The following is a 26,396-nucleotide window of genomic DNA, read 5'->3' as shown; positions in this document are numbered from 1 at the left end:
TCCATTCTCTAGTAGGTCTGTGCCTTTATTCCCGTCTTACCCCTAGGTTCTTCATGACTTTTTTTTTCTTAGATTCCATATATATGTGTTAGCATACGGTATTTGTTTTTCTCTTTCTGACTTACTTCACTCTGTATAACAGACTCTAGGTCCATCCACCTCACTACAAATAACTCAATTTTGTTTCTTTTTATGGCTGAGTAATATTCCATTGTATCTATGTGCCACATCTTCTTTATCCATTCATCTGTCGATGGACACTCAGGCTGCTTCCATGTCCTGGCTATTGTAAATAGAGCTACAATGAACATTGGGGTACATGACTCTTTTTGAATTATGGTTTGCTCAGGGTATATGTCCAGTAGTGGGATTGTTGGGTCGTATGGTAGTTCTATTTGCAGTTTTTTAAGGAGCCTCCATACTGTTCTCCATAGTGGCTGTACCAATTTACATTCCCACCAACAGTGCAAGAGGGTTCCCTTTTCTCCACACCCTCTCCAGCATTTATTGTTTGTAGATTTTTTGATGATGGCCATTCTGACCAGTGTGAGATGATATCTCATTGTAGTTTTGATTTGCATTTCTCTAATGATTAATGATGTTGAGCATTCTTTCATGTGTTTGTTGGCAGTCTGTATATCTTCTTTGGAGAAGTGTCTATTTAGGTCTTCTGCCCATTTTTGGATTGGGTTGTTTGTTTTTTGGTTATTGAGCTGCATGAGCTGCTTGTAAATTTTGGAGATTAATCCTTTGTCAGTTGCTTCATTTGCAAATATTTTCTCCCATTCTGAGGATTGTCTTTTGGTCTTGTTTATGGTTTCCTTTGCTGTCCAAGCAGAATTTTAAAAAACAAAAAAACACCCTGACACATACAATGCATTTAAACTGATAAAGGCAAAAATGAAGAGAAAATCTTGAAGGCAGTCATAGAAAAAAGACACATCACATACAGAGGAACAAAGATAAGAATACAGCAGACCTCTCATCAGAAACTATACTAGCCAAGAGAGTTCAGAGAGCTTCCAGATTGGTTAACACCTGTAGATTCGGGGAGAGTGGCACACTTGGAGATAGCGTGGATGCTCTGCACCCTTTCCCAATACCTTGTCCTATGCATCTCTTCCATGTGGCTGTTCCTGAGTTATACCCTTTCATATTAAACCAGTAATAGTCATTATCCAACTTCTAGAGGTGATGGATCATCTGCAAGGAGGGGAATTGGTTGCTGCAATACTCCATAAAGGAAGTATCTATTTCAACTCTTTTGCCCATTTAAAAAAACTGGGTTGGGGAGAGTGGCCAGGATGGTAGAATAGAAAGACCTTGGGCTCACCTCCTCTCACGAGCACACCAAAATCACAATATGCAGAACAACCATCTTTGAAAAAGACTGAAACGTACCAGAAAAAATTTCTACAATTAAAGACATAAAGAAGGAACCCCAAAAAGACCAGTAGGAGAGGCAGATTCATGATATAATCAAATCCCATACCTCCCGGGTGGGTGACCCACAAACTGGAGAATAATTGTATTACAGAGGTTCTCCCACAGGAGGGAAAGTTCTGAGCCCCAAGTCGGGTCCTGCAGCTCAGGGGTCCAGCGCCAGGAAGAAGAGCCCCCAGAGCCCCCAGAGCATTTGGCTTTGAAGGCCAGTGAAGCTTGATTACAGGAGCTCCACAGGATTGGGGGAAATAGAGACTTCACTATTAAAGGGCACAAACAAAACCTCACACCCACTGGGACCAAGGGCAAGAGAGCTCTCTCCCGGAGGCTGACATTTTGGCACCAAGACCTGGTCCCACCTAACACCTATAGGCTCCAAGGCTGGGATGCCTCAGGCCAAACAACAAACTGGGTGGGCACACAGCCCCATCCATCAGCAGACAAGCTACCTAAAGATTTCCTGAGCACACAGCTCCCTCCAGACATGCCCCTAGACACAGCCTTGCCCACCAGAGGGCCCCAGTTCTACCCACCAGGAGGCAGGCATCGGCCCCTCCCACCAGGAAGTGTCACAAGCCTCTAGACCAGCCTCACTCACCAGAAGGCAGACACCAGAAGCAAGAAAATGACAGTCCCACAGCCTGCAGACCTAGTCTGCAAAGGCAGGCCAGATTCTACCCTGGGACCGTCTGGCACCTGGCCCTTGGGTGATGAGAGGGGAGTGCACTGCTGGGATGAGTAAGACGTCTCCTACGGAGGGTCACTTCTCCAAGGTTGAGACTATTGTTAAAATGACCATACTACTCAAGGCAATCTACAGATTCAATGCAATCAAATTACCAATGGCATTTTTCACAAAAAAAATTTAAATTTGTATGGAAACACAAAAGACCCCAAATAGCCAAAACAATCCTTAGAAAAAAGAACAGAGTTGGAGGAATCATGCTCCCTGGCTTCAGACTATGCTACAAAGCTACTGTAATCAAAACAGTATGGTACTGGCACTAAAACAGACATATAGATCAATGGAATAGGATAGAAAGCTCAGAAATCAACTCAGGCACCTATGATCATTTAATCCACAACAACAGAGGCAAGAGTATACAATGGAGAAAAGACAGTCTCTTCAATAACTGTACTAGCCGCAGCTGGAAAATCAGCCCAATTCGTACTTCACCCCTGATCCCTTCAGCAGTAGAAGGCCCCACCCCAGTTTCAGCCCTACTCCACTCAAGCACAATAGTTGTAGCAGGAATTTTCCTACTTATCCGTTTCTACCCTCTAATAGAAAATAACTAACTCATTCAAACAATAACTCTTTCTCTAGGCGCCCTCACCACCTTATTCATAGCCATTTGCGCTCTCACCCAAAATGATATCAAAAAAATTATTGCTTTTTCCACCTCCAGCCAACTAGGCTTAATAATAGTAACAATTGGTCTCAACCAACCTTACTTAGCATTCTTACATATTTGCACACACGCCTTCTTCAGAGCTATATTCTTCTTATGTTCTGGCTCTGTCATCCATAACCTAAATAATGAACAAGACATTCGAAAAATAGGAGAACTATACAAAGCCCTTCCCTTCACCACAACCGCCCTTATCATTGGCTGTCACCCACTAACAGGAATACCATTCTTCACCGGATTCTACTCTAAAGACACCATCATTGAAGCCGCCACTTCATCTTATACCAACGCCTGAACCCTATTATTAACTCTAACCGCTACCTCCCTCACAGCTATCTATAGCACTTGCATCATTTTCTTCACACTACTAGGACAACCTCGCTTCCCTGCTTCCATGAACATCAGAAGCATCTTTGCTGGCTTCATTCTATCCAACAACATTCCTCCAATAACCACTCCCTTAATAACCACACCCTTACACCTAAAACTAACCGCCCTCGTAATAACGACTTTAGGCTTTATCCTCACATTTGAAATCAACCTCAACACACAAAACTTAAAATATATACACTCCTCAAACTCCACTAAATTCTCCACTCTATTAGGATATTTCCCCACAATCATACATCACCTACCCCCTCACCTGAACCTACCAATAGGCCAAAAACTAGCAACCTCCCTACTAGACCTAACCTGACTAGAAATCATCCTACCCAAAACCACAGCCTTTATTCAACTAAAGGCTTCCATGCTAACCTCAAACCAACAAGGCCTTATCAAATTCTACTTTTTATCTTTCCTATCACTATTACTCTTAGTATACTCTTATTTAATTACCCCAAGTAATCTCCATAATAACCACAACACCAATAAATAATGACCAACCTGTAACAATCACCAACCAAGTACCATAACTGTATAAAGCAGCAATTCCCATAGCTTCCTCACTAAAAAACCCAGAATCTCCTGTATCATAAATAACCCAATCCCCCAACCCATTAAACTCAAACACAATCTCCACTTTCTCACTCTCTAAAACGTATAATATTACCAAAAACACTAATCCTAAAAGAAATGCCCCTAACACAACTTTGTTAGAAACCCAAACCTCAGGGTACTGCTCAGTAGCCATAGCTGTCGTGTAACCAAACAGAACCAATATTCCCTCCAGATAAACCAAAAATACTATTAAACCTAAAAATGAACCACCAAAGTTTAAAACAATCCCACAGCCAACAACACCACCCACAATCAACCCTAAACCCCCATAAATAGGCGAAGGCTTTGAAGAAACCCCCACAAAACTAATTACAAAAATAATGCTTATAATGAAAACAATGTATGTCATCATTATTCTCACATGGACTTCAACATGACCAATGACATGAAAAATCATCGCTGTCATTCAACTACAAGAACACTAATGACCAACATTCGAAAAGCACACCCACTAATAAAATTTCTCAATAACACATTTATCGACCTTCCCACCCCATCAAACATCTCTTCATGATGGAACTTTGGCTCCCTACTTGGCCTCTTCCTAATCATACAAATCCTAACAGGCCTATTCCTAGCAACACACTACACACCAGACACGACAACTGCCTTCTCATCTGTCACACATATTTGCCAAGATGTTAATTACGGCTGAATTATTCGATATCTACATGCAAACAGAGCTTCCATATTCTTCATTTGCCTTTACGCCCACGTAGGACGTGGCCTATACTATGGCTCCCACGCCTTCCAAGAAACATGAAACATTGGCGTAATCCTACTATTCACAGTTATAGCTACTGCATTCGTAAGCTATGTCCTACCCTGAGGACAAATATCATTTTGAGGCACAACCGTCATTACCAACCTTCTATCAGCAATCCCCCACAACGGTACCACCCTAGTCTAGTGAATCTGAGGTGGCTTTTCCCTAGACAAAGCAACACTAACACGCTTCTTTGCCTTCCACTTCATTCTCCCTTTTATCATCCTAGCACTAGCAGCCGTCCACCTACTATTCCTCCATGAAACAGGATCTAACAACCCCACAGGAATTCCATCCAACGCAGACAAAATCCCATTTCACCCCTACTGCACAATCAAAGACATCCTGGGTGCCTTACTACTAATCTTAACCCTACTTACATTAACCTTATTCGCACCTGACCTACTAGGAGACCCCGACTACACCCCAGCAAAGCCACTCAACACCCCACCACACATTAGACCAGAATGGTACTTCCTATTTGCATACGCAATCCTACAATCAATTCCCAACAAACTAGGAGGAGTTTTAGCCCTACTACTCTCAATCCTTATCCTAATATTCATCCCAATACTCCACACAACAAAACAACGAAGCATAATATTCCGACCCTTCAGCCAACTTTTATTCTGAGTACTAGTCGCAGATCTCCTGACCCTAACATGAATTGGAGACCAACCCATAGAACACCCATACATGATTGTAGGCCAATTAGCATCCATCTTATATTTTCTCCTAATCCTAGTAACTAGTCTTATTGAGAATAAACTCCTAAAATGAAGAGTCTTTGTAGTGTAGCAAAATACCCCGGCTTTGTAAACCAGAAAAGGAGAAAACCACACCTCCCTAAGACTCAAGGAAGAAGCATTAACACCTCACCGCCAGCACCCAAAGCTGAAATTCTACATAAACTATTCCCTGAAAAAGGTTTATTGTAGAATAACCACAAGGCTACAGTGCTATGTCAGTATTGAAAATAATTTATTTTATAATACTTTTGTCATATAAATCATACATACATGTACTCCCACATGTCAATAATAGCGTCTTCCTGTAAATGTATACATGTACATGCTATGTATAACTGTGCATTCAATTATTTTCCCCACGAGCAGCTGAAGCTCGTATTGAATTGCATTAATTTTACATATTACGTATAAATTATTGGTCGTACATAGGACATGTCCCTAAATCAGTTTAAGTCAACTAACATTATGGCCCCTCCATTAGATCACGAGCTTAATCAGCATGCCGCGTGAAACCAGCAACCTGCTCGGCAGGGATCCCTCTTCTCGCACGGGGCCCATAAACAGTGGGGGTAGCTAATGGTGATCTTTATAAGACATCTGGTTCTTATTTCAGGACCATTTTAACTTAAAATCGCCCACTTGTTCCCCTTAAATAAGACATCTCGATGGGTTAATGACTAATCAGCCCATGCTCACACATAACTGAGATTTCATACATTTGGTATTTTTTATATTTGGGGGGGGATTTGCACAGACTCAGCTATGACCTTAAAAGGTCTCGTCACAGTCAAGCAAATTGTAGCCGGACTTGTATGTATTTGTTATTTGACTAGCACAACCAACATGTGCAATTAAATTAATGGTTACAGGACATAGTACTCCACTATTCCCCCCGGGCTCAAAAAATTGTATCTCGTAGTGGATCAAACCCCCCTCATCCCATACAAAACTAACCATCTGCTTAGATATTCACCACACCCCTAGACAGGTTCCTCTCTAGATCTACAAACCATTTTATTCATAAATCAATACTAAATCTGACACAAGCCCCATAATGAAATTATATGAACATCTTTCACATCCCATAGGTTAATGTAGCTTAAATTTTTCATAAAGCAAGACACTGAAAATGCCTAGATGGGCTCGCCAGCCCCATCAACATAAAGGTTTGGTCCCAGCCTTTCTATTAATTCTTAACAGACTTACACATGCAAGCATCCACATCCCAGTGAGAATGCCCTCCAAATCACAAAGATCAAAAGGAGCGGGTATCAAGCACGCAACACTAGCAGCTCACAACACCTTGCTTAGCCACACCCTCACGGGACACAGCAGTGATAAAAATTAAGCCATGAACAAAAGTTTGACTACGTCAGGATAACTAGGGTTGGTAAACTTCGTGCCAGCCACCGCAGTCATACAACTGACCCAAATTAATAGAGACCCGGCATAAAGAGCGTTAAGGAATCACACAGAATAAAGTCAAATCTTAATTAAGCTGTAAAAAGCCATAATTAAAACTAAGCTAAACCACGAAAGTGACTTTAATACAATCTGACTACACGACAGCTAAGACCCCAACTGGGATTAGATACCCCACTATGCTTAGTCGTAAACCTAAATAGTCACAGAACAAGACTATTCGCCAGAGCACTACTAGCAACGGCCTAAAACTCAAAGGACTTGGCGGTGCTTCATATCCCTCTAGAGGAGCCTGTTCTGTAACCGATAAACCCCGATCAACCTCACCAACCCCTGCTACTTCAGTCTATATACCGCCATCTTCAGCAAACCCTAAAAGGAAACGAAAGTAAGTATAACTACCCTACATAAAAACGTTAGGTCAAGGTGTAACCTATGGGATGGGAAGAAATGGGCTACATTTTCTATACTAAGAATACCCCTCATACTCACACGAAAGTTTTTATGAAATCTAAAAACCAAAGGAGGATTTAGTAGTAAATTAAAAGCAGAGTGCTTAAATGAATAAGGCCATGAAGCTCGCACACACCGCCTGTCACCCTCCTCAAGTACCACAGCAAAGCCCCAGCTTACTAACCCAAGCTAAGCAACTATACGAGAGGAGACAAGTCGTAACAAGGTAAGCATACTGGAAAGTGTGCTTGGATAAAACAAGATGTAGCTTAAACAAAGCATCTAGTTTACACCTAGAAGATTCCACAACCTGTGTATATCTTGAACTAAATCTAGCCCACACCCCCCCCCACCGCTCCTACCATAAACCAATCAAATAAAACATTCATTATACATCTAAAGTATAGGAGATAGAAATTCAACCACCAATGGCGCTATAGAGAAAGTACCATAAAGGAAAGATGAAAGAAACACTAAAAGTAAAAAAAAGCAAAGCTTACCCCTTGTACCTTTTGCATAATGACTTAACTAGTAACAACTTAGCAAAGAGACCATAAGCTAAACTACCCGAAACCAGATGAGCTACTTACGAGCAGTAACTAGAATGAACTCATTTATACGGCAAAATAGTGAGAAGACTTATAAGTAGAGGTGAAAAGCCTAATGAGCCTGGTGATAGCTGGTTGTCCAAGAAAAGAATTTCAGTTCAATGCTAAATAATACTAAAAACCACATCAAGTCTCAACGTATATTTAATCGTTAGTCTAAAAAGGTACAGCATTTTAGAAATGGATACAACCTTAACTAGAGAGTAAAATAAACTTAAACCATAGTTGGCCTAAAAGCAGCCACCAATTGAAAAAGCATTCAAGCTCAACAATAAAACAATGTTTTAATTCCAACAATAAGTAAATCAACTCCTAGCCTGACTACTGGACTAATCTATATAACTATAGAAGCAATACTGTTAACATGAGTAACAAGAAATTTTTCTCCTCGCACAAGCTTACATCAGTAACTGATAGTACACTGATAATTAACAGCTAATAAATATAACCCAACACTAAATTATTTATTAAAAACACTGTTAACCCAACACAGGCTTGCATTAAGGAAAGATTAAAAAAAGTAAAAGGAACTCGGCAAACACAAACCCCGCCTGTTTACCAAAAACATCACCTCTAGCATAACCAGTATTAGAGGCACTGCCTGCCCAGTGACAATCGTTAAACGGCTGTAGTGCAGTGCTGGGAAACCTGTACAAGTGAAAGAATGAAATTAGAACACTCTCTAACACCATACACAAAAATAAACTCAAAATGGATTAAAGACCTAAATATAAGACCAAATACTACAAAGTTCTTAGAGGAAAACACAGGCAGAACACTCTTTGACATAAATCGTAGCAATATTTTTTTGGATCCCTCTCCGAGAGAAATGGAAATAAAAACAAAAACAAACAAATGGGACCTAGTCAAACTTATATGCTTTCGCACAGCAAAGAAAACCATAAACAAAACAAAAGGACAACCTACAGACTGGGAGAAAATACTTGCAAACGATGCTATCAATAAGGGATTAATTTCCAAAATAGACAGACAGCTCATGCAACTCAATATCAAAAAAAAAAAAAGACCCAATCAAAAAATGGGCAGAAGTCCTAAACAGACATTTCTCCAAAGAAGACATACAGATGGCCAACAGGCACATGTAAAGATGCTCAATACCACTAATTACTAGAAAGGCAAATCACAATTACAATGAGGTATCACACCAGTCAGAACAGCCATCATTAAACAGTCTACAAATAATAAATGCTGGAGAGGGTGTGGAGAAAAAGGAACCCTTCTACACTGTTGGGAATGTAAATTGGTGCATCCACTATGGTAAACAGTCTGGAAATTCCTTAAAAACTAAAAATAGAGTTACCATATGATTTTGCAATTCCACTTGTGGGCACATATCCAGAGAAAACTCTAATTTGAAAAGAAACATGCACCCCAATGTTCACAGCAGCACTATTTACAATAGCCAAGACATGGAAACAACCCAACTGTCCATCAACAGATGAATGGATAAAGAAGATGTGGTATATATACACAATGGAATATTACTCAGCCATAAAAAATGAAATAATGCCATTTGCAGCAACATGGATGGACCCAGAGATTATCATATTAAGTGAAGTCAGACAAAGACAAATATTATATGATATCACTTACACATGGAATCTAAAAAAATGATACAAATAAACTTACTTACAAAGCAGAAACAGACTCAGACATAGAAACAAACTTATGATTACCAAAGGGGATAGTGGGGTGGGGAGGGGGCAGGATAAATTAGGAGTTTGAAACAAGCAGGTACAAACTACTATACATAAAGTAGGTAAACAACAAGGACCTACTGTATAGCACAGGGAACTGTATTCCATATCTTGCAATAACCTTTAATGGAAAAGAATCTGAAAGAGGATATATATATATGTACAACTGAATCACTTTGCTGTATACCTGATACTAAAAAACACTGTATATATATAGCCAAAGACAATGGAGTGACATCTTCAAAATACTGCATGAAAAAAACTTTAAACTTGGAATTTTATACCCAGCAAAAAAAAATGTTTGAATATGAAGGCAAAACAAGTAATTTTCAAATACAAATAACTTAAAGAATTCATCGTACACAGACCTTCACTGCATGATATATTGATGTAAGTTCTACGGGAAGAAGGAATACAAAGTGGGACAGCAAATACACACAAATAAATAAATAAAGAGCTCTAAAAATGGTAACAATGAATATAAGCATGAAACATATTTTATATTTAATCACTCTAAAACATAAGCAGCACAAAGAGTTCACCGTTGAATATGGAGCATAATACCATCCCTAGAAACAATGAAAGCACAACAGGAAAACAAGATAAATGGAAATTAAAATCTAATATTTTTAAGATGTACTAAAAAAAATAAAGAAAATGACAAAAGCATTGAAAGATAAAGAAAATTCTCAATTAGATAACCTCAGAAACCAAGTATTAGGAAGAAAAGCTTATTTGAAAAGAGGTGAAAGAACTCAGAAAAACTTAGAAATAAAGAAAAAGAAAGACATAAGAGCAAATAAGCATAATGGATACTGATTTAAGAGAAAATTAGATGGCCATTTTAGGCATCTGATTTTGCAACCTTACCACAGAACTTTAGATAGACCACAAAGTGAACCTAGTACTATTCAAACCATTATTAGTAGTGATTATTTGAACTTTTTATCTTGTCACTGTTTTATTAAAATAATGATCTTCAGTTCAATCTTGTGAAGAAGACATTTTCATACCAACTGCCAAAACTAAAGGTAGATATACTGCACAACCTTAAGCTTGCCAAAAGGCTATGTGTGTCATTTAACTGCATTTAAAAACCAACAATGCAGAACAGATATAGATACAGAAAATTACTTAATTCTACTATTTTCTATTTATAAGGCACATCATCTCAGTTAAGCAAGGGTCTTATGGCAATCAGTCTGACTCTCAAGTTAAACTTTTAATCAGTGCCTTATTTATACTCTGCCTAACTTTTTAATGTATTACCTGCTTCAAAAGCAGTATCCAAACTTATCAAATGGTATAGTAATAATAAATGGTACAATAATAAGGACATTGCTCAATCCATATATATTTTGGTACTGACACTAACTCCATTACAGTTCCACAAAATGCGTCAATTGTCTCATGGTAGTACTGGTTCTAAGTAACCAAGCATTCAATCTTTCAAAGGTTAAGTACTAAAAAACATAACATCAAGATAATCAGAGCCAGGTACAATTTAGAGTTATTTAGGAAAATAGGGAGTGGTTACATCTTACCTAACAGGACCAAAGAACCACTTTCATATTTTGGTACCAAATGTGAAATCCTGGCAAACACCACCTGATTCCTTTCCATGATTTTATAATTTACGATGTCTTTATACATGTATTATATAATCTAAACCTCACAATCCTATAATGGAATACCATTATATCTCAATTTATAAATGAAAAAACATACTCTAAGTCAAACATATATTTGCCGGAAGTTAAATCTCAGGGCTTTTAATGCCAAGTCCAGTGCCCTTTGCCTCATGCTATGATCTCAGAAGATAAAGGAAACAAATACTTACATGCATCACTGTGACCATGAAATTTCAAATCACTATCAACATATAGAAAACCTTGGAAACAACTACTTTGAATATGCTGAAATTTATATACATCCTTTCAAGAGTGAAAGACACACAGCAAAAGTCAGTAGCCACAGAAATGTTTCTTCTTTCCTCTCAAAATGTCCAAAACTTGACATTTCTCTAGCTGCCTCCTTCCCCTTAAACCAGCTGCTTTGTGACCATCCCCAAGCCATCCTCCATTCTCAACTGGCCCCAGGTGGATTCAGAACTGAAAGACAAGGAAATAAATGAAAAGGAAAATAATAAACCTCAAATCATTTTTTAACACCTACACTGGTAACACTAAATCCCCAGCACCAATCTTCACAGGCAGCAGTTAAGTTCCAGCCTCTGTCCATTCATCTCACTCCTTCCTAGTTTCATTTGATACGATAAAAAGCCCTAAAAATCTTAAAAGTCTCTTTTAATAAAAATTAAGTTTATTTGGTATTTTGCAATGAGATTTTTTTCCTATCTCCACTAAGACCTGTATTTAACTTTGGTTTATGTCACAGGATTCTATGAATAAGGACAGGAAAGGTAAGGAAGAAAAGGAATAGAAGGCAAACTTCTTAGACTCTAATTTAACAATGAAATCTTTAAAAAAAAAAAAAAGAGGGGGAGTGTATTCAAAATAGCTGTGTGCTAGCTTCAGGGGCAGAGTTTTCTTTAAAAAAAAAAAAAATAGAGACCACATAGTATAGGAAAAAAAGGACACCATGATCAATACAAGTGATAGGCATGAAAAGATAAGCAGAGGAAGGGCTTCCCTGGTGGCGCAGTGGTTGAGAGTCCGCCTGCCGATGCAGGGGACACGGGTTCGTGCCCCGGTCCGGGAGGATCCCACATGCCGCGGAGCGGCTAGGCCCGTGAGCCACGGCCGCTGAGCCTGCGCGTCCGGAGCCTGTGCTCCGCAACGGGAGAGGCCACAACAGTGAGAGGCCCGCGTACCGCAAAAAAAAAAAAAAAAAAAAGATAAGTAGGGGAAGCAATCTCTGGTGTTCCGTCCCCCCCAACCCCCCCCTTAAAAAAAGTAGACTGGATCAGGAAACCAAATATGGCCAAAGAGTGTCACTACTGATTCCTCCCAGTGTGAAATGACTGCAATACACTCTCAATCTCTTCCTGGATCTTATTCTACTCACACACTCCCAACATTCCTCTACTCAAACAGAGCATCAGTTCTAATGACTAAAGGCTTAGAGTTGGCGAATAATTTTAATTAGGCTTGTGTAGCTATAATATAAGTGGAAAAATTAGAATTATCTCATAGCAAACACCATGACCAGGGCTCACAGGACCTAGTCTTAGATTCAAGGTGGATCTAGGGACTTCAGTGCACTTATATGGAATACACATCTTCACTAGTGCTCCATTTTTTTTTTAAACTGGCTTCATTCACTTTATTTTTCTCATAGAAAACGATGTGGTGGCTACAGCTGGAGCCTGGGTCCTCTGCCTGAAAACTCTGGTGTGAGTCTTTACAAGATGGTCAGTGAATTCCTGATACAGAGACTTGGTGAACACCATCTTTCCAGAAATCAGGAGTGAGATAACTGTAGGTCTTGGAAATGGCATCAAAAGTGGCCTTGGTGAAGTTGCCCAGGGTGGTGGTGCAGCCCCGGCAGAGGCATAGTAGTCATCAATTCCAACCATCATCACTAGCTTCTTGGGCACAGGGGCTGAGACGATGCCAGTGGCCCTGGGGGCAGGGATGAGGCACACCAGCACTGAGCCACAGCGGCCAGTCATCTTGCAAGGGACGGTATGGGGCTTGCCGATCTTGTTCCCCCAGTAGCCTCGCCGCACGGGGATGATGGAGAGCTTGGCCAGAATGATGGCCCCACTGATAGCAATGGCTACCCCCTTAGAGCACTCGACACCCAAACCAGCATGTCCGTTGTAATCCCCAATGGCAACAAATGCCTTGAACCAGATCCGCTGGCCAGCACAGGTCTGCTTTTGCACAGGCATAATCTTCAAAACCTCGTCCTTGAGGGATGCCCCCAAGAAAAAGTCAATGATCTCGGATTCCTTGATGGGCAGAGAGAAGAGACAGATCTCCTCCAGGGACCTGATCTTCATGTCCTTGACCAGACAGCTCAGCTTGGTGACAGGGAGCCACTCCTTATCCTCAGCCTTGCCTCTGCAAGCTCCTTGGCCTCGGCCCCGACCACGACCCTGGACCTGGAGGCCGCTGCTGAAGCCTCTGCAGAAGCCACTGCAGCCTCCCATTCCAGGGCCCCTGGGGCGTCCAGGCCCTCCCGCAGCACCAGCGTCATCCGCCATTTGGTGTTTTTACGGAGAAGAAGCTAGTGCTCTACTCTTTATGTGACTAATGCTTCTTTTTCTGCTTCTCAAGGATATCAGCTTGCAATATACAACTGACCCTTGAATGACACAGGTTTGAACTGCGTGGGTCGGCTTACACACAGATTTTTTTCAATAATAAGTACTACAGTACTGCACAATCTGCAGTTGGTTGAATGCACAGATGCAGAGGGACTGCGGATATGGAGGGCTGACTGTAAGTTAAAGTGGATTTTCGACTAGGCAGAAGGTGGGCACCCCAACCTCTGTGTTACTCAAGGGTCAACTATATAGCCCTTCCAGCACCAGCACTACAACAAGAACTTTATTTTTTTTTTCATATAGGCCAATTCAAGTGTTTTTTTTAATTTCAAATTCCTTAAACAAAATATGATTGACCCAATATATTGTTTCAAGCCAATTCCAACAAGATTTAACTGCTATATTTTAGTCATTAATTCAGAAGAGCACCCAACATAGGCCATGAAAGGCACCGGACACAAAAGACCACATATTGTATAATTCCATTTATATGAAATGTCCAAAAACACGCAAATCTATAGAGTCAGAAGGCAAATTTGTGGTTGCCAAGGGACGAGAAAGAGAGTGACTGCTTAATGCATATAGGGTTTCCTTTTGGTGTGATGAAAATATTCTGGGAGTAGATAGTGATGATGGCTTCACAACACTGTCAATGTACTGAATTGCACAGTTTAAGTGGTTAAAATGGTGAATTTTATGAGGTACGAATTTTACCTCAATTTTTTTAAAAAAAGGAATAGAGAACGATTGAGGGAGTAACTGGAATGGATCCTACAGAATGGAAGCATACTATTACAAGATTCTTACAGTGTATGTGAAATGACATAACATGATTTTAGAATATAAAAAATTAAAAATGAGTACTATAAACCCTAGAGCAAACACTCCCCCCCAAAACACACACACATCCCACACAGCTATCACTAATAAGTCAACTGTAGCAACAAAACAGAAATCTTAAAAACACCCAATTAATCCAAAAGAAGGCAGGAAAAGAAGGGAAAAAGACAGAAAAGGAATAGAAGAATAGAGGGGACAAACAGAAAACAAAGAGCAAGCAAGACATACACATAAAACCAAGCACATCATAATTATGTTAAAATGCAAAAAGTCTAACCAAGCCACTTAAAAGGCAAATTGTCATAATAAATAAAAAAGAAAGACTCAAACATATGCTATCTACAAGAAACCTACTTTAAAAATTAAAACAGATAAAGAAGTAGTGAAGGACAAAAAAACATGCCATGTAAACACTTAAAGAAAGCTGGAGAGGTTATGCTATCAGACTAAACAGATTTCAGAACAACAAATATTACCAGGAATAAGCAAGGACATTTCAAAATAATAAAGGGATCAATCCACCAACTCTAAATGCATGTGCCCTACTAATAAAGTTTCAAAATACGTGAAACAAAATTGACAGAACTGCAAGGAAACATAGCAAAACCCACAATTACACTTGGAATGGTTAAAGATTTTAACACCCCTTTCAGTAATTGACAGAACAAGTATATAGAAAATCAGTAGGAGTATACAGAGTTTAACACACCAACAAACTTGACATTTATAGAATATACCAGTCTACACACTGCAGAAAACTGATTTTTTTAAATGCATATGGAACATTAACCAAGATAAAGCTTACCGTGAACCATGAAACAAGTCTCAATAAATTTAAAAGGACTGAATTCACACAATTCATATTCTCTGAATGAAACTGAATTATATTAGAACTTAATAATAGAATATCCAGAAAATTCTCATTTAGAAATTAAAACATTTCTAAATAACCCATTCTTCAAATAAGAAATCAAAATGGGGACTTCCCTGGTGGCACAGTGGTTAAGAATCCACCTGCCAGTGCAGGGGACCCGGGTTAGAACCCAAGTCCGGGAAGCCTCCACATGCCACGGGGCAACTAAGCCCGTGTGCCACAACTACTGAGCCTGCTCTCTAAAGCCCACGAGCCACAACTACTGAGCTCACATGCCACAACTACTGAAGCCCGTGCACCGCAACAAGAGAAGCAACTGCAATGAGAAGCCCGCACACTGCAACGAAAAATAGCCCCCCATCGCCACAATAAGAGAAAGCTTGCACGCAGCAACGAAGACCCAACGCAGCCATTAATAAATAAATAAATAAATAAATAACCAAAAAAAAAGTTTTTAAAAAAATCAGTGGAAATGACAAAAGGTATATTAAACTGAATGAAAATTAATGCAGGGATTAGAAAGGGAAACTAATAGAATTAAATGTTTTTCTTAGAAAAGGCCAAAATAATCTAAGATTCTGTAGTCAGAAGCCAGAAAATGATGAAACTCAAAGTAGAATAAAAATAAAGCCAAATATCAGGGAAATAGAAAATGGACATTTAGAAAATCAATAATACCAAAACCAGTTATTTGAAAAGATTAATAAAACTGACAATCCTGGGCTTCCCTGGTGGCGCAGTGGTTGGGAGTCCGTCTGCCGGATGCAGGGGACACGGGTTCGTGCCCCGGTCCGGGAAAATCCCACATGCCGCAGAGCGGCTGGGCCTGTGAGCCATGGCCGCTGAGCCTGCGCGTCCGGAGCCTGTGCTCCGCAACGGGAGAAGTCACAACAGTGAGAGGCCCGCGTTCCGCCAAAAAAAAAAAAAAACCTGACAATCCTCTGGCTAAACTGTTCAAGGAAAAAAAAAAGGGAAAACACAAATTACCAGTATCAGGAATGAAAGAAGGGACATCCCTCCAAATCCTACAAACATTTAAAACATAAAGAAGTATTAAAGCCTAAGTCAGAAAGAGAAAATCAAATATTGTATATTAACGCATATATGTGCAATCTAGAAAAGAGGTACAGATGAACCGGTTTGCAAGGCAGAAGCAGAGGTGTAGAGAACAAATGTATGGACAAGGGGGGAAAGCAGGGGGTGGGGGGGTGGGATGAATTGGGAGATTGGGATTGACATATATACACTAACATGTATAAACTAGATAACTGATAAGAACCTGCTGTATAAAATAAATAAATAAAATCAAATTCCAATAAACAAAAAAAGTATTATGAACTTATGCCAACAAATTCAATAGCTTGGGTGAAACGGAGAAATCCCTTAGCAGACAAATTACCAAAGCTCACTTAAGAAATAAAAAACCTGAATAGCCCTTTATCAATTAAAGAAACTGAAATAGTAAATAAAAACCTTGCCACAAAAACTATGGCTTCACTGATGAATTCTACCAGACACTTAAGAATGAAACATACCAATCCACAAACTCTTTCAGAAGACAAAGATGAGCTGAACTGTATCCTCTCCCAAATCCATACATTGAAATCCTAGCCCTCAGTACCTCAGAAGACTGTATTTGGAGACTGGGCCTTAAAGAGCTAATTACGGTAAAATGAGGTCATATATGTGGGACCTAATCCCAGTATGACTGGTGTCCTTATAAGAGATTAGGACACAGACAACACACAGACCCAGGGACAACCATGTGAAGACACAACAAGAGGTGGCCATCAGCAAGTCAAGGAGAGAAGCCTCAGAAGAACCCAAACCTGACAACACCTTGATCTTGGACACCTAGCCTCTAAAACTGTTGAGAAAATAACTCTCTATTTTTTAAGCTACCCAGTCTGTAATTATGTTATAGCAGCCCTAGCAAACTAATACACCCTGATATCAAAACCAAAATATATAAAGTAAATATATGTATATTATAAGAAAACCATAGACCAATATCACCCATAAATAAAAATACAAAATATCTCTTTAAAAAAATCAGTAAATAGGGCATAAAACTGGAAAAGAAAGAAGTAAAACTATATTGATTTTCAGATGACATGATTGTCTTCTCAGAAAATCACATCGGTTCTACCAAAAAACTATTAGAAGTAATAAGTGAACTTAACAATTCACAGGACACAAGGTCAATACACAAAAATAAATTTTATTTTTATATTAGCAACAATTAGAAATTGAATAGCAAATTAGCAATTTTTAATTAGAAATTAAAATAACACAACAGCATCAAAAACATGAACTACTTAGGAGTAAGTTTAACAAAACATGTGCAAGATCCAAAAACTGATAACTATAAAACTCTGCTAAGAGGAATTAAAGACCTAAATAACTGGAGAAACATACTATGTTTATGGCTCAAAGATTCAATATTGTTAAGATGTCAAATCTTCCCAAATTGGGTCATAGATTCAAAGTAACTCAAATTAAAATCCTAGCATGCTTTTTTTTAAGAAATTGGTAAGCTAAAATCTATGTGGAAATGCAAACATCCTAAATAACTAAATCAACTTTGAAATAGAGGAACAAAACTACACTATCTGATTTCAAGATTTACAACGATACAGAAATCCAGACAATGTGGTACTGGCATAAGGATAAACACATAGATCAATGGAACAGAATAAAGACTCCAGAAATAAACTTATACATATTAATTAATTTTTGAGAAAGGTTCCAAGAAAATTCAATGAACAAAGATGGTCTTTTCAACAAATGGGTGCTACAATAACTGGACATCTACAGTGGAGGGAAAAAATCTCCAACCCTTACCACACACAGTATATAAAAATTAACATGAAATGATTATATACCTAACCACAAAAAAGCTATGAAGCTTCTAGAATATACAAGAAGACTTAGACAACAATTTCTTCAATAGAACACAAAAGCCATAGACTGTAAAAGAAAAAAGTCCATAAATTGAACTTAAAATTTTAAACTTTGCACTTCAGAAGACTGCTCAGAAAACTAAAAAGAAAACAACAGACTGGGAGAAAACATCACAATATTTAGGACTTACATGCAAATTATGACAATAAGATACTACTACACACGCCTACTAGAATGACTGAAATTTGAGAGACTGAAAACAGCAAGTGTTGGCAAGAATGTGGAACTGAAACTCATACATTGCTGGTAGAAATGCAAAATGATAGTCACTTTAGAAAACAGTTTTGCAGTTTCTTATAATGCTAAATATACACTTGGCAATACAACACAGCAATACACTCCTATGTATTTACCCAAGAGATGTGAAGACAGGTACGCACAGAAAACTGAATGTGAATGTTTACAACAGCTTTCTTTACAATCACTGAAAACTTTAGAAACAAAGAAACTCAAATATCTTTTAACTGATGAGTATATAAAGAAATCACGTTATATCCATGTAATGGAATACTACTCAGCAATTAAAAGAAACTTAGTGAGACATTCAACATTATTGAATCTCAAAAACATTACTCCAAATAAGTCAGGCACAAAAGTCTACATACTGAATGACTCCATTAATATAATATCCTAGAAAAGGCAAAACTATATTGATAGAAAACAGATGACCAGTTGCCAGGTTTCAGAGATGAGGTTCGAAGACACAGTGCTAAGGTGTAGTACACTGAACTTTCTAGTGTGATGGAAATGTTCTGTATCTTGATTAGGGTGGTAACATAGATGTATTTATTTGCCAAATTCATTGAACTATACACTTAAAACTGGTGACTGCTATGGTATGCAAATTATATCTTAATAAAGCTGATTTTAAACAAAATCTCCAGCCTCTGAAGGGCAAAGCAATATAGTGGTTAAGAACTTGAGCTTTGAGCCAAAACGTCTGGATATAAATACTGATACCACCATTATTAACTATACGAACTGAGCTTTGAGCCAAAAGCCCATCCTTAAACTAAACTGAGGCCTCATACCCAGTAAGTACTTATACATTGTACATAAATATGTAACCAAAAGTTTCATCAAACTATCTTTATAATGACAGGTTCTATGATACCTGCTATTTTATTTCACTTTTTAATAGTTTGGAAAACAGTTATAGTAGCAAGAATGGTCAACAGATTTCATCTTTAGGGCTAAATGTAATTAATAGGTAGTGGCTGCCTGCAGTGCTATGTTGAGGACCGTGAGACAACATCTGAATTCAGAAAAGTATTTAGCATCTGCCATGGTACTAAGAGAAGCAATAATGCCAGGATGTGATACTATAATTATGTGATTAAAAGTCTTTCTTCACGTTAAATCGTGAGCTCCTTCAGGATAGTCCATTTTTAATAGTTGACATGAGAATTTATTAAATGGTAGATGGACTTCATGTAGATTCTACCTACATTTTATCAGGCAGAGGTAACCTTCCCACAAGGGGCTTACTATCTACCTAAAAATACTTATTTCTGCTACAACTCAGAGATTATCTGGGACTTGAAGAGGTAGAAAAGGTTATTTCAGGGGGTTGGAAAAGCTAATGCAGAGGCAGTAGTAATATGATAACATAAAAGAAAGAAATTGTCTTCCAAACACAGGCTATTTAAACGTAATTTAAACGAATTTAAACGAATCGTAATTTAAATGAATCATGTAAGAAAAATTTGAAAAATCAAAGTAACGAAGACTTCCTTTGAATGTCCGAGATTTATCCAACTTCAAGCTATATACTACTCTCTACTGTACTACAGATTCTCCATCTATAAAACACTGTTAGAATTATCTGCAACTTGACGATACTTTCAATCCTTTGTTTGAAAGAAATATTAAAGTGAAAACTATAAATCCCTAAAATGTTCATCAATTCTGCAATTAAATATAAACTTACTTTCAAATATGAGTCAGGAGAGGCCAGTATGTATTATTGATATTAGGCATTTGACCTTAAATCAACCATTCTCAAGGAGGGGAAGAGGACATGTCATTATTAACAAGGGAGCTCCTGCAAACTACACTGCCCACTACAGCCTCCAATTCAGTTTTGTCCTGTTGGGATATGGGCAAGCAGGGGAGAGAGTAGTTAAGGATAAAGACATTTATCTCCTGTGATTATGAAACAGCTGTTTCCCTTCAGTCTACCACATTTAAGAACCATGAGGCTAAATACATGTACTTCAACTTATAGATATGAAATTTTTAAATTCCATACAAAGAAAGCACTAAATTGAGAATTCGGAGATATGAGTTTTAATTTTGTCCTTGAGCTACCCAATCTGAAACCAAGTTACTTAACTTCTCTGTAACTCAATGAGGATACAATTATATTAGTATTATATAAAGTTGGAAGTTCTATATAACTTCACAGAATTGCTCTAGGATAAAATGAAACATGAAGTATAAACATATCTTTAAAATATGATGAATAAGGAATTGTTATCATTATTCAAACTTAAGCCTCATTTAGATGTAAAAGCTTAGAATAGTTTGGATTGGTTCACAGTTTGACCTTGAAGCAGACAGACCAACCACCCAGAGCCAATTAGAAATGAAAAGGATTCCTTGGGCCTTGCCTAATCCTCACCTTCCTACCCCAAATGCTTGGCCAAATCAAATCTAGCTGGAGAATCAGGAAAACTGATTTCCATTAATGAATTCTTCTGAATATTCAACCTCACCAGAAAAAGAAACAGAGGACTATGAAATTCTTAGAAAGTGAAATATTCGGAATTTTTAACTCATGACTCTCACTGGACACTTCCTCTTGGAATATAAAAGAAAGAAGGGGCTTCCCTGGTGGCGCAGTGGTTGAGACTCCGCCTGCCAATGCAGGAGACGCAGGTTCGTGCCCCGGTCCGGGAAGATCCCACATGCCGCGCAGCGCCTGGGCCCGTGAGCCACGGCCGCTGAGCCTGCGCGTCCGGAGCCTGTGCTCCGCTCCGCAACGGGAGAGGCCACGACAGTGAGAGGCCCGCGTACCGCAAAAAAAAAAAAAAAAAAAAAGAAAGCAGAAAAATCTAAACAACATGGTTAAGACTCAAGAGACTGGATTTTAATTTTTAAAAATTAATTGACAGACTAATAAAAATTTTAATAATCTTACCCCTAAACAATAAAAATTAGTGCCAGCTGCTTATACTCTCCCATCCCTCTCCAACTTCCTATAAAATGGCTTATAGTAAGTATAATGAGATGCATACAGTGCCTGGCAGACAGTGAGTGCCAAAGAAATATCTGTTCAATGAATGATTAATTTCCCTCTTTCTCACACCTTTTACACTATCTTAGTGTACCTATATGGATGCTGGCATGTTTGTTTTCTTTTAACCTACTAAAAAGTAAAATGCAAATGGTGGCTAAAAAGACAAACTGTGCAAACCCTCACTTTGTTTCATTAGCTTCTACTTTATCTTATGGGATTCTCTACTGGCTATGAACACAAACACATCTTATACCCAACGATAAGCTGCTCAAATTATTTACAAATTACAATTATAGCCCAATTTCAGTGAAAAATGAATCAATTCTGAATCCAGAATAATTTATGATGAAAGCAAAAGTATGAATAAAGGTATTTTTACTGCAAGAACTAGAAACTATAAGTCTAATCAATAACTTTCCTAGAGTCCCAACTTCTAGTCTTATCATATTTAATGACAACTCGGACCATCTTCAACCCTGAAGTGAATCAACTTCCCGTATAGTGACAGTGCAAGCCAACTTCCTACATCACTAGTATTCTATTCTATCAACAATTTCCTCCAGAGGAAAAGCACAAAATCCTACCAGTTCTCACTCAGCTAAAAGCAAATCCTTTCTTGCAATCTTACCATTTGAATTGGATTTTGAACACAAAACCCAACGAAAATGGAAACACTCTCAAGCAAGACAATCAACTCCATTTTTCACTTAATATGTATAATCCTTCTATGCCAAATGTCATAACGGAGGACTACTGCGTAGCATTCAAGATGCTAACTACGATGACAACACGTCTAATTCCTAGCTTTTCTCAAATCCGAAGTTCCAGTATATACGCTGATGTGTTAATACAAGTGTAGTGCAGTCACATCTGACACATGGATGATACTTAATAAACGTGGTCCCCTCTTTTCAAGAAATTCAGTTGAGAGGTGGAAGTTGTTGTGAACAGACTTTCTTGACTACAGGAGCCTCAACAACAGATTTAAAAGTGACCCAGCCTTTGAAGCAGGAGGAGATAATTTACACGTACACAGGATGGATATTTACATCAAATACCACTTCTTAAAACAGCCATACCCATGTTTAGAGCATCATCCACCATGCTTCAATAAGCAAATTCTGACCCACAACTCCCTCCCTCAGCATCCCGGGAAGCTTAATCCTCTCCCTTTACAAGTTTAATTCACCTCAACGAGAAATCCGGACTGACAGGGTACCTAATTCACCAGCGAGGCAGAAAATTCAAGGCCCAACCTCCGTGCCCAGCTTTCCCCTTTTATGCACAGCCATTTATTTGGCCTTTCATCTCCCCCCCTATTTATTATTCTCTAACCTCCCTTCACTTCTGCCCACCAGCACTGACCTCTTTAGTACTCCCACCCTGCCTCAGGACTCCAACATTCCCCCACCTCAGCCCACCAACCGCTGCAAACGCTCGAATGCCTCTGCAGACACCGCCACAGCGCCCAACAGACCTCCCTCACCCCGGACCCCAGCAGCCCCAAGAGCAGAAACTCCTAACGCAGAGAGGGCGAGGAGGCTGTTCGTCCAACCCACCAGACGAAGTCGTTGCTTTTGTCCTCGTAGGAGTTGATGAGCCCGTTGCACAGGGGGGCAAGCAGAGGTCGCTTCCTGCTGCCGCTCCCTAGGCTGGAGCTGCTCCCTCCTACGCCGGCGCTGGGCCTGGCTGCGCAGCTGAGCCGGGACAGGCCCGCGGACACCGCCCCGCCGCCGCTCCCGCCGCCACTGCCGGACACTGCGGCCGCCACCAGCACAGGCCGCACCGGGCCCCCGAGGCCGCCGGAGCCCGCGGCCTGGGCCGCCCCGCCGGACCCCAGCGCCGCGGCCGAAGCAGCTACGGAAGGAGGCGACGGGGAAGAGGATAAGGACGAGGAGGCGGAAGTCACCGAGGAGGCCGCAGAGGAGCCAGGGCTGGTCCCGGCTGAGCCCGACCCGGCCTGGCGGCTCCCAGACATCGTGACTCCCTCCCCTCCGGCCGGGCGCTCGGAGGAGAGGGACCGCGACTGCGACCCGCCGCCGCCTCCCTCCCCTCTGCCTCAGTACATCCTGAGTAGGCGCGCCGCGCCGGGAGGTGGGGCTGAGGAACAATAAAGTTGATTTTTGTACGGCAACCACACAACAGCGTCCGACGGGAGGGGGCGGAGGGAACTATTAAAACAAGAGCAGGAACCACTACCGCTCTCTAGGCCGCCGCCGCCGCGATCGCCGCCGCAGCCAACCCGGGCGCTCCGTGGGCCGGCCGTGCGCGCACGCGAGCGGCGGAAGGGGCGGGAGCGGCGGGGGATACAACTTTAGACACGGCGCGGGCGACGCTCAGACAAGCTCAACGTGCCCTAGGCGGCGGCGGCGGCCTAGTAGCGACCGCCGCCCTCGTCGAGAGCTGGTTTCCTTCGTGACTTGCCCGAGGGTAGGGCCGTCTCAGTGGGTGACAGGGCTGCGGAGAGAGGAACGGATGGTTGGGGTGGCGCAAGGGGTTGGGGAAAGGGGAGGGGGGAAAGCGCTCCAAAAGCGACTGCGCACGCGCGCCCTGGGCGCCGACCCTTGCGGGTTACCCAAGGTTCCCGCTCCAGGCCAAGAAGAGCGGCGCCGGCGCGGGGCAGTTGCACCACGCATGCGTGAGGGCGAGCCGCGTTCCTGAACGTTAACTGGGAGCGGTAGCTGTTGCTTGAGAGGCAGGCAGTATAACCCAGTGGCGAGGGTACGACAGGTACTTCCGAGTCGGGGATTGAAGGCCCTGAAGACTGGGGCACACGGAAAGAATCTAGAGCCTCTGAGCAGTTGAAAAGAGCACTGGACTGAGAGTCAAGGACTCTGGGCTTTGCTGTTAGCCGTTCCACAGTATTGAAGTCAGTGACTAGTGCTTTGTAAATTGCAAACATTGTAGCAAGTGTCACCAACTGTATGCATTCGACCATGATATCTTGTTTTGAAAAGTTATTTACCAAATTAAGCATAATAATAATGGGAAAACAAATCATGCCTAATCGGACCACAGCTCAGTTAAAATCTCCGTCTAAGGTGAGTCTGATATGATTTTTAGCACAAAACAAGGAAACCTGGCAGTTAATACCACCAAAAGATGCAATTTATGGTAGGCTTTTTGAAATATTGAAAGTTGATTTCAGATTTTCTTTTGCCATTTTGAGACTCCCTAAGATTCTGGGGGATGTAAATTAGAAACAACTAAACTGTGATTTCAGTATCCTTTACAACGCTATCATTCTATGATTCTCAGAGGGAAAGATCTCAGAGTTAATTCTGTTCTGGGTATTGAAGACTATAGGGGCAACTAGACGGCCTTTCCCTAGGAACAGCTGTCCATGCTGAGGGGACAGGGCCAGGGAAGGGCCTTGATGAAGGCCCAGCAACAATAGCTAGCCATTCACCTGGCAGTGAACCGTCGTAAGGCTCAAGTCTGCCTTAGCTGATCACCTTCATGTTCCCAGCTCAGGTTTCTGCTCAGAATAATGATATAAGAATGGGCATGTCAGATTTCCAACAACCACCTTCCTTTTATGAATATTGTGTTATCCAGTCCTTTGTTTAAATTCACTTTTAAGACCCATTTTAGAATGGGTCTTAAATGAAGCCTTACTGACTCCTCGGCAGAAAGAGTTGCCCCCATTTGTGCCCCTAGGATATTTTGTTTGCACTTATAGCATTGTATTTTAGTAGCTTATATGTATAATTCTCCTCTACTAGCCTATCAACTTCAGCTTTGTATTCCCAGCGAATTCAGCACGTAACACAATTCCTGGCCTATGGTAAGTGCTTGTTAAATTTTTCTTGGCAAACAAATAAAGCAGTTGATCTCATTTTTATCTTAATTATTTGCTTAAACTCTGTCCCACTAAAATTTAAGCTCCATGCAAAAGAGGACTATATTCTCAGTGGGCATTCCATAATTTTTTTATGAAAGAATGGATGAATAAATGAATATAAAGAATTTGATGAATATTTATTGAACATTTATTACATACAGGCCTGGACTAGGCAAGGAGGAGATAAAGACGTATATAAAACATTGCTTCTACATTCAGAAAGTTTATGGAATAATTGAAGAATTAGAAAAATACATAGAAAGATAAGTAATATTACCAGGGTGCACATGCTTAATGAGTAAAGCAGAGAATCAACGTAGGAACTGAAGCAAGAGCAAGTGCTTAGCGCCAACCATGCTGAGGGAGGAAAAGTTAGGCCTGAAGAGAGAAGTATGGTTTGGTCAAAGTGTAATTAAAGTCATGAGCCCAGAAAATAAATAAGTAAAACATGCTTACATCAAGTTCAGATGTCTATGTGATAGGGGTAAAAGAGTTCATTCAGTAAAAATTCATTTGGGGGCCACATTGTAAAGAGCCTTGACTCTACTTTGAAAAATAACCTACAAGCAGTTGGAAATAATGAAGCCATTAAGTGGGGATAAATATATTGAAAGTGGTGTTTTGAAGATTACGTTTTCAGCAGATTAATCTTTAAGAAGAGCTGGGAGATTAGGAGCAAAGAGACTAATTAGGAAAAGATTATAGCAGTCCAAGCATAATTGATGAGATTCTAGATTAGGGTGCAGACAAGGAAAGTAAAGGAGTATTCTGAAAAACAAAACAAACAAAACCACAAAAGAATCTACAGGATTAAGTTGCTCTCTGTAAA

General features: G+C 40.1%; 1 protein-coding gene and 1 pseudogene across 5 annotated transcripts in view; both read right to left on the bottom strand.

Annotated features, from left to right (window-relative positions):
- COP1 (COP1 E3 ubiquitin ligase) overlaps positions 1 to 23,877 on the bottom strand; it is a 260,115-nt gene extending 236,238 nt beyond the window's left edge. For all 4 annotated transcript variants that reach the window (XM_082834460.1, XM_082834458.1, XM_082834459.1 and 1 more), the window contains exon 1: positions 23,283 to 23,877. In XM_082834460.1, coding sequence (XP_082690586.1) covers positions 23,283 to 23,701 — 419 coding nt within the window. In that variant the 5' untranslated portion in view covers positions 23,702 to 23,877. The remainder of the gene's footprint in view (positions 1 to 23,282) is intronic.
- LOC309979038 (small ribosomal subunit protein uS5-like) lies at positions 12,468 to 13,741 on the bottom strand (annotated as a pseudogene). Its single transcript has one exon. The product of its transcript is annotated as a small ribosomal subunit protein uS5-like (transcript).
- Positions 23,878 to 26,396: the final 2,519 nt, after the last annotated feature.

The sequence above is a fragment of the Leucopleurus acutus genome, assembly GCF_964270905.1.
Source record: "Leucopleurus acutus genome assembly, chromosome: 2".
NCBI lineage: Eukaryota > Metazoa > Chordata > Mammalia > Artiodactyla > Delphinidae > Leucopleurus > Leucopleurus acutus.
This window is presented reverse-complemented; position numbering and strand designations above follow the sequence as displayed.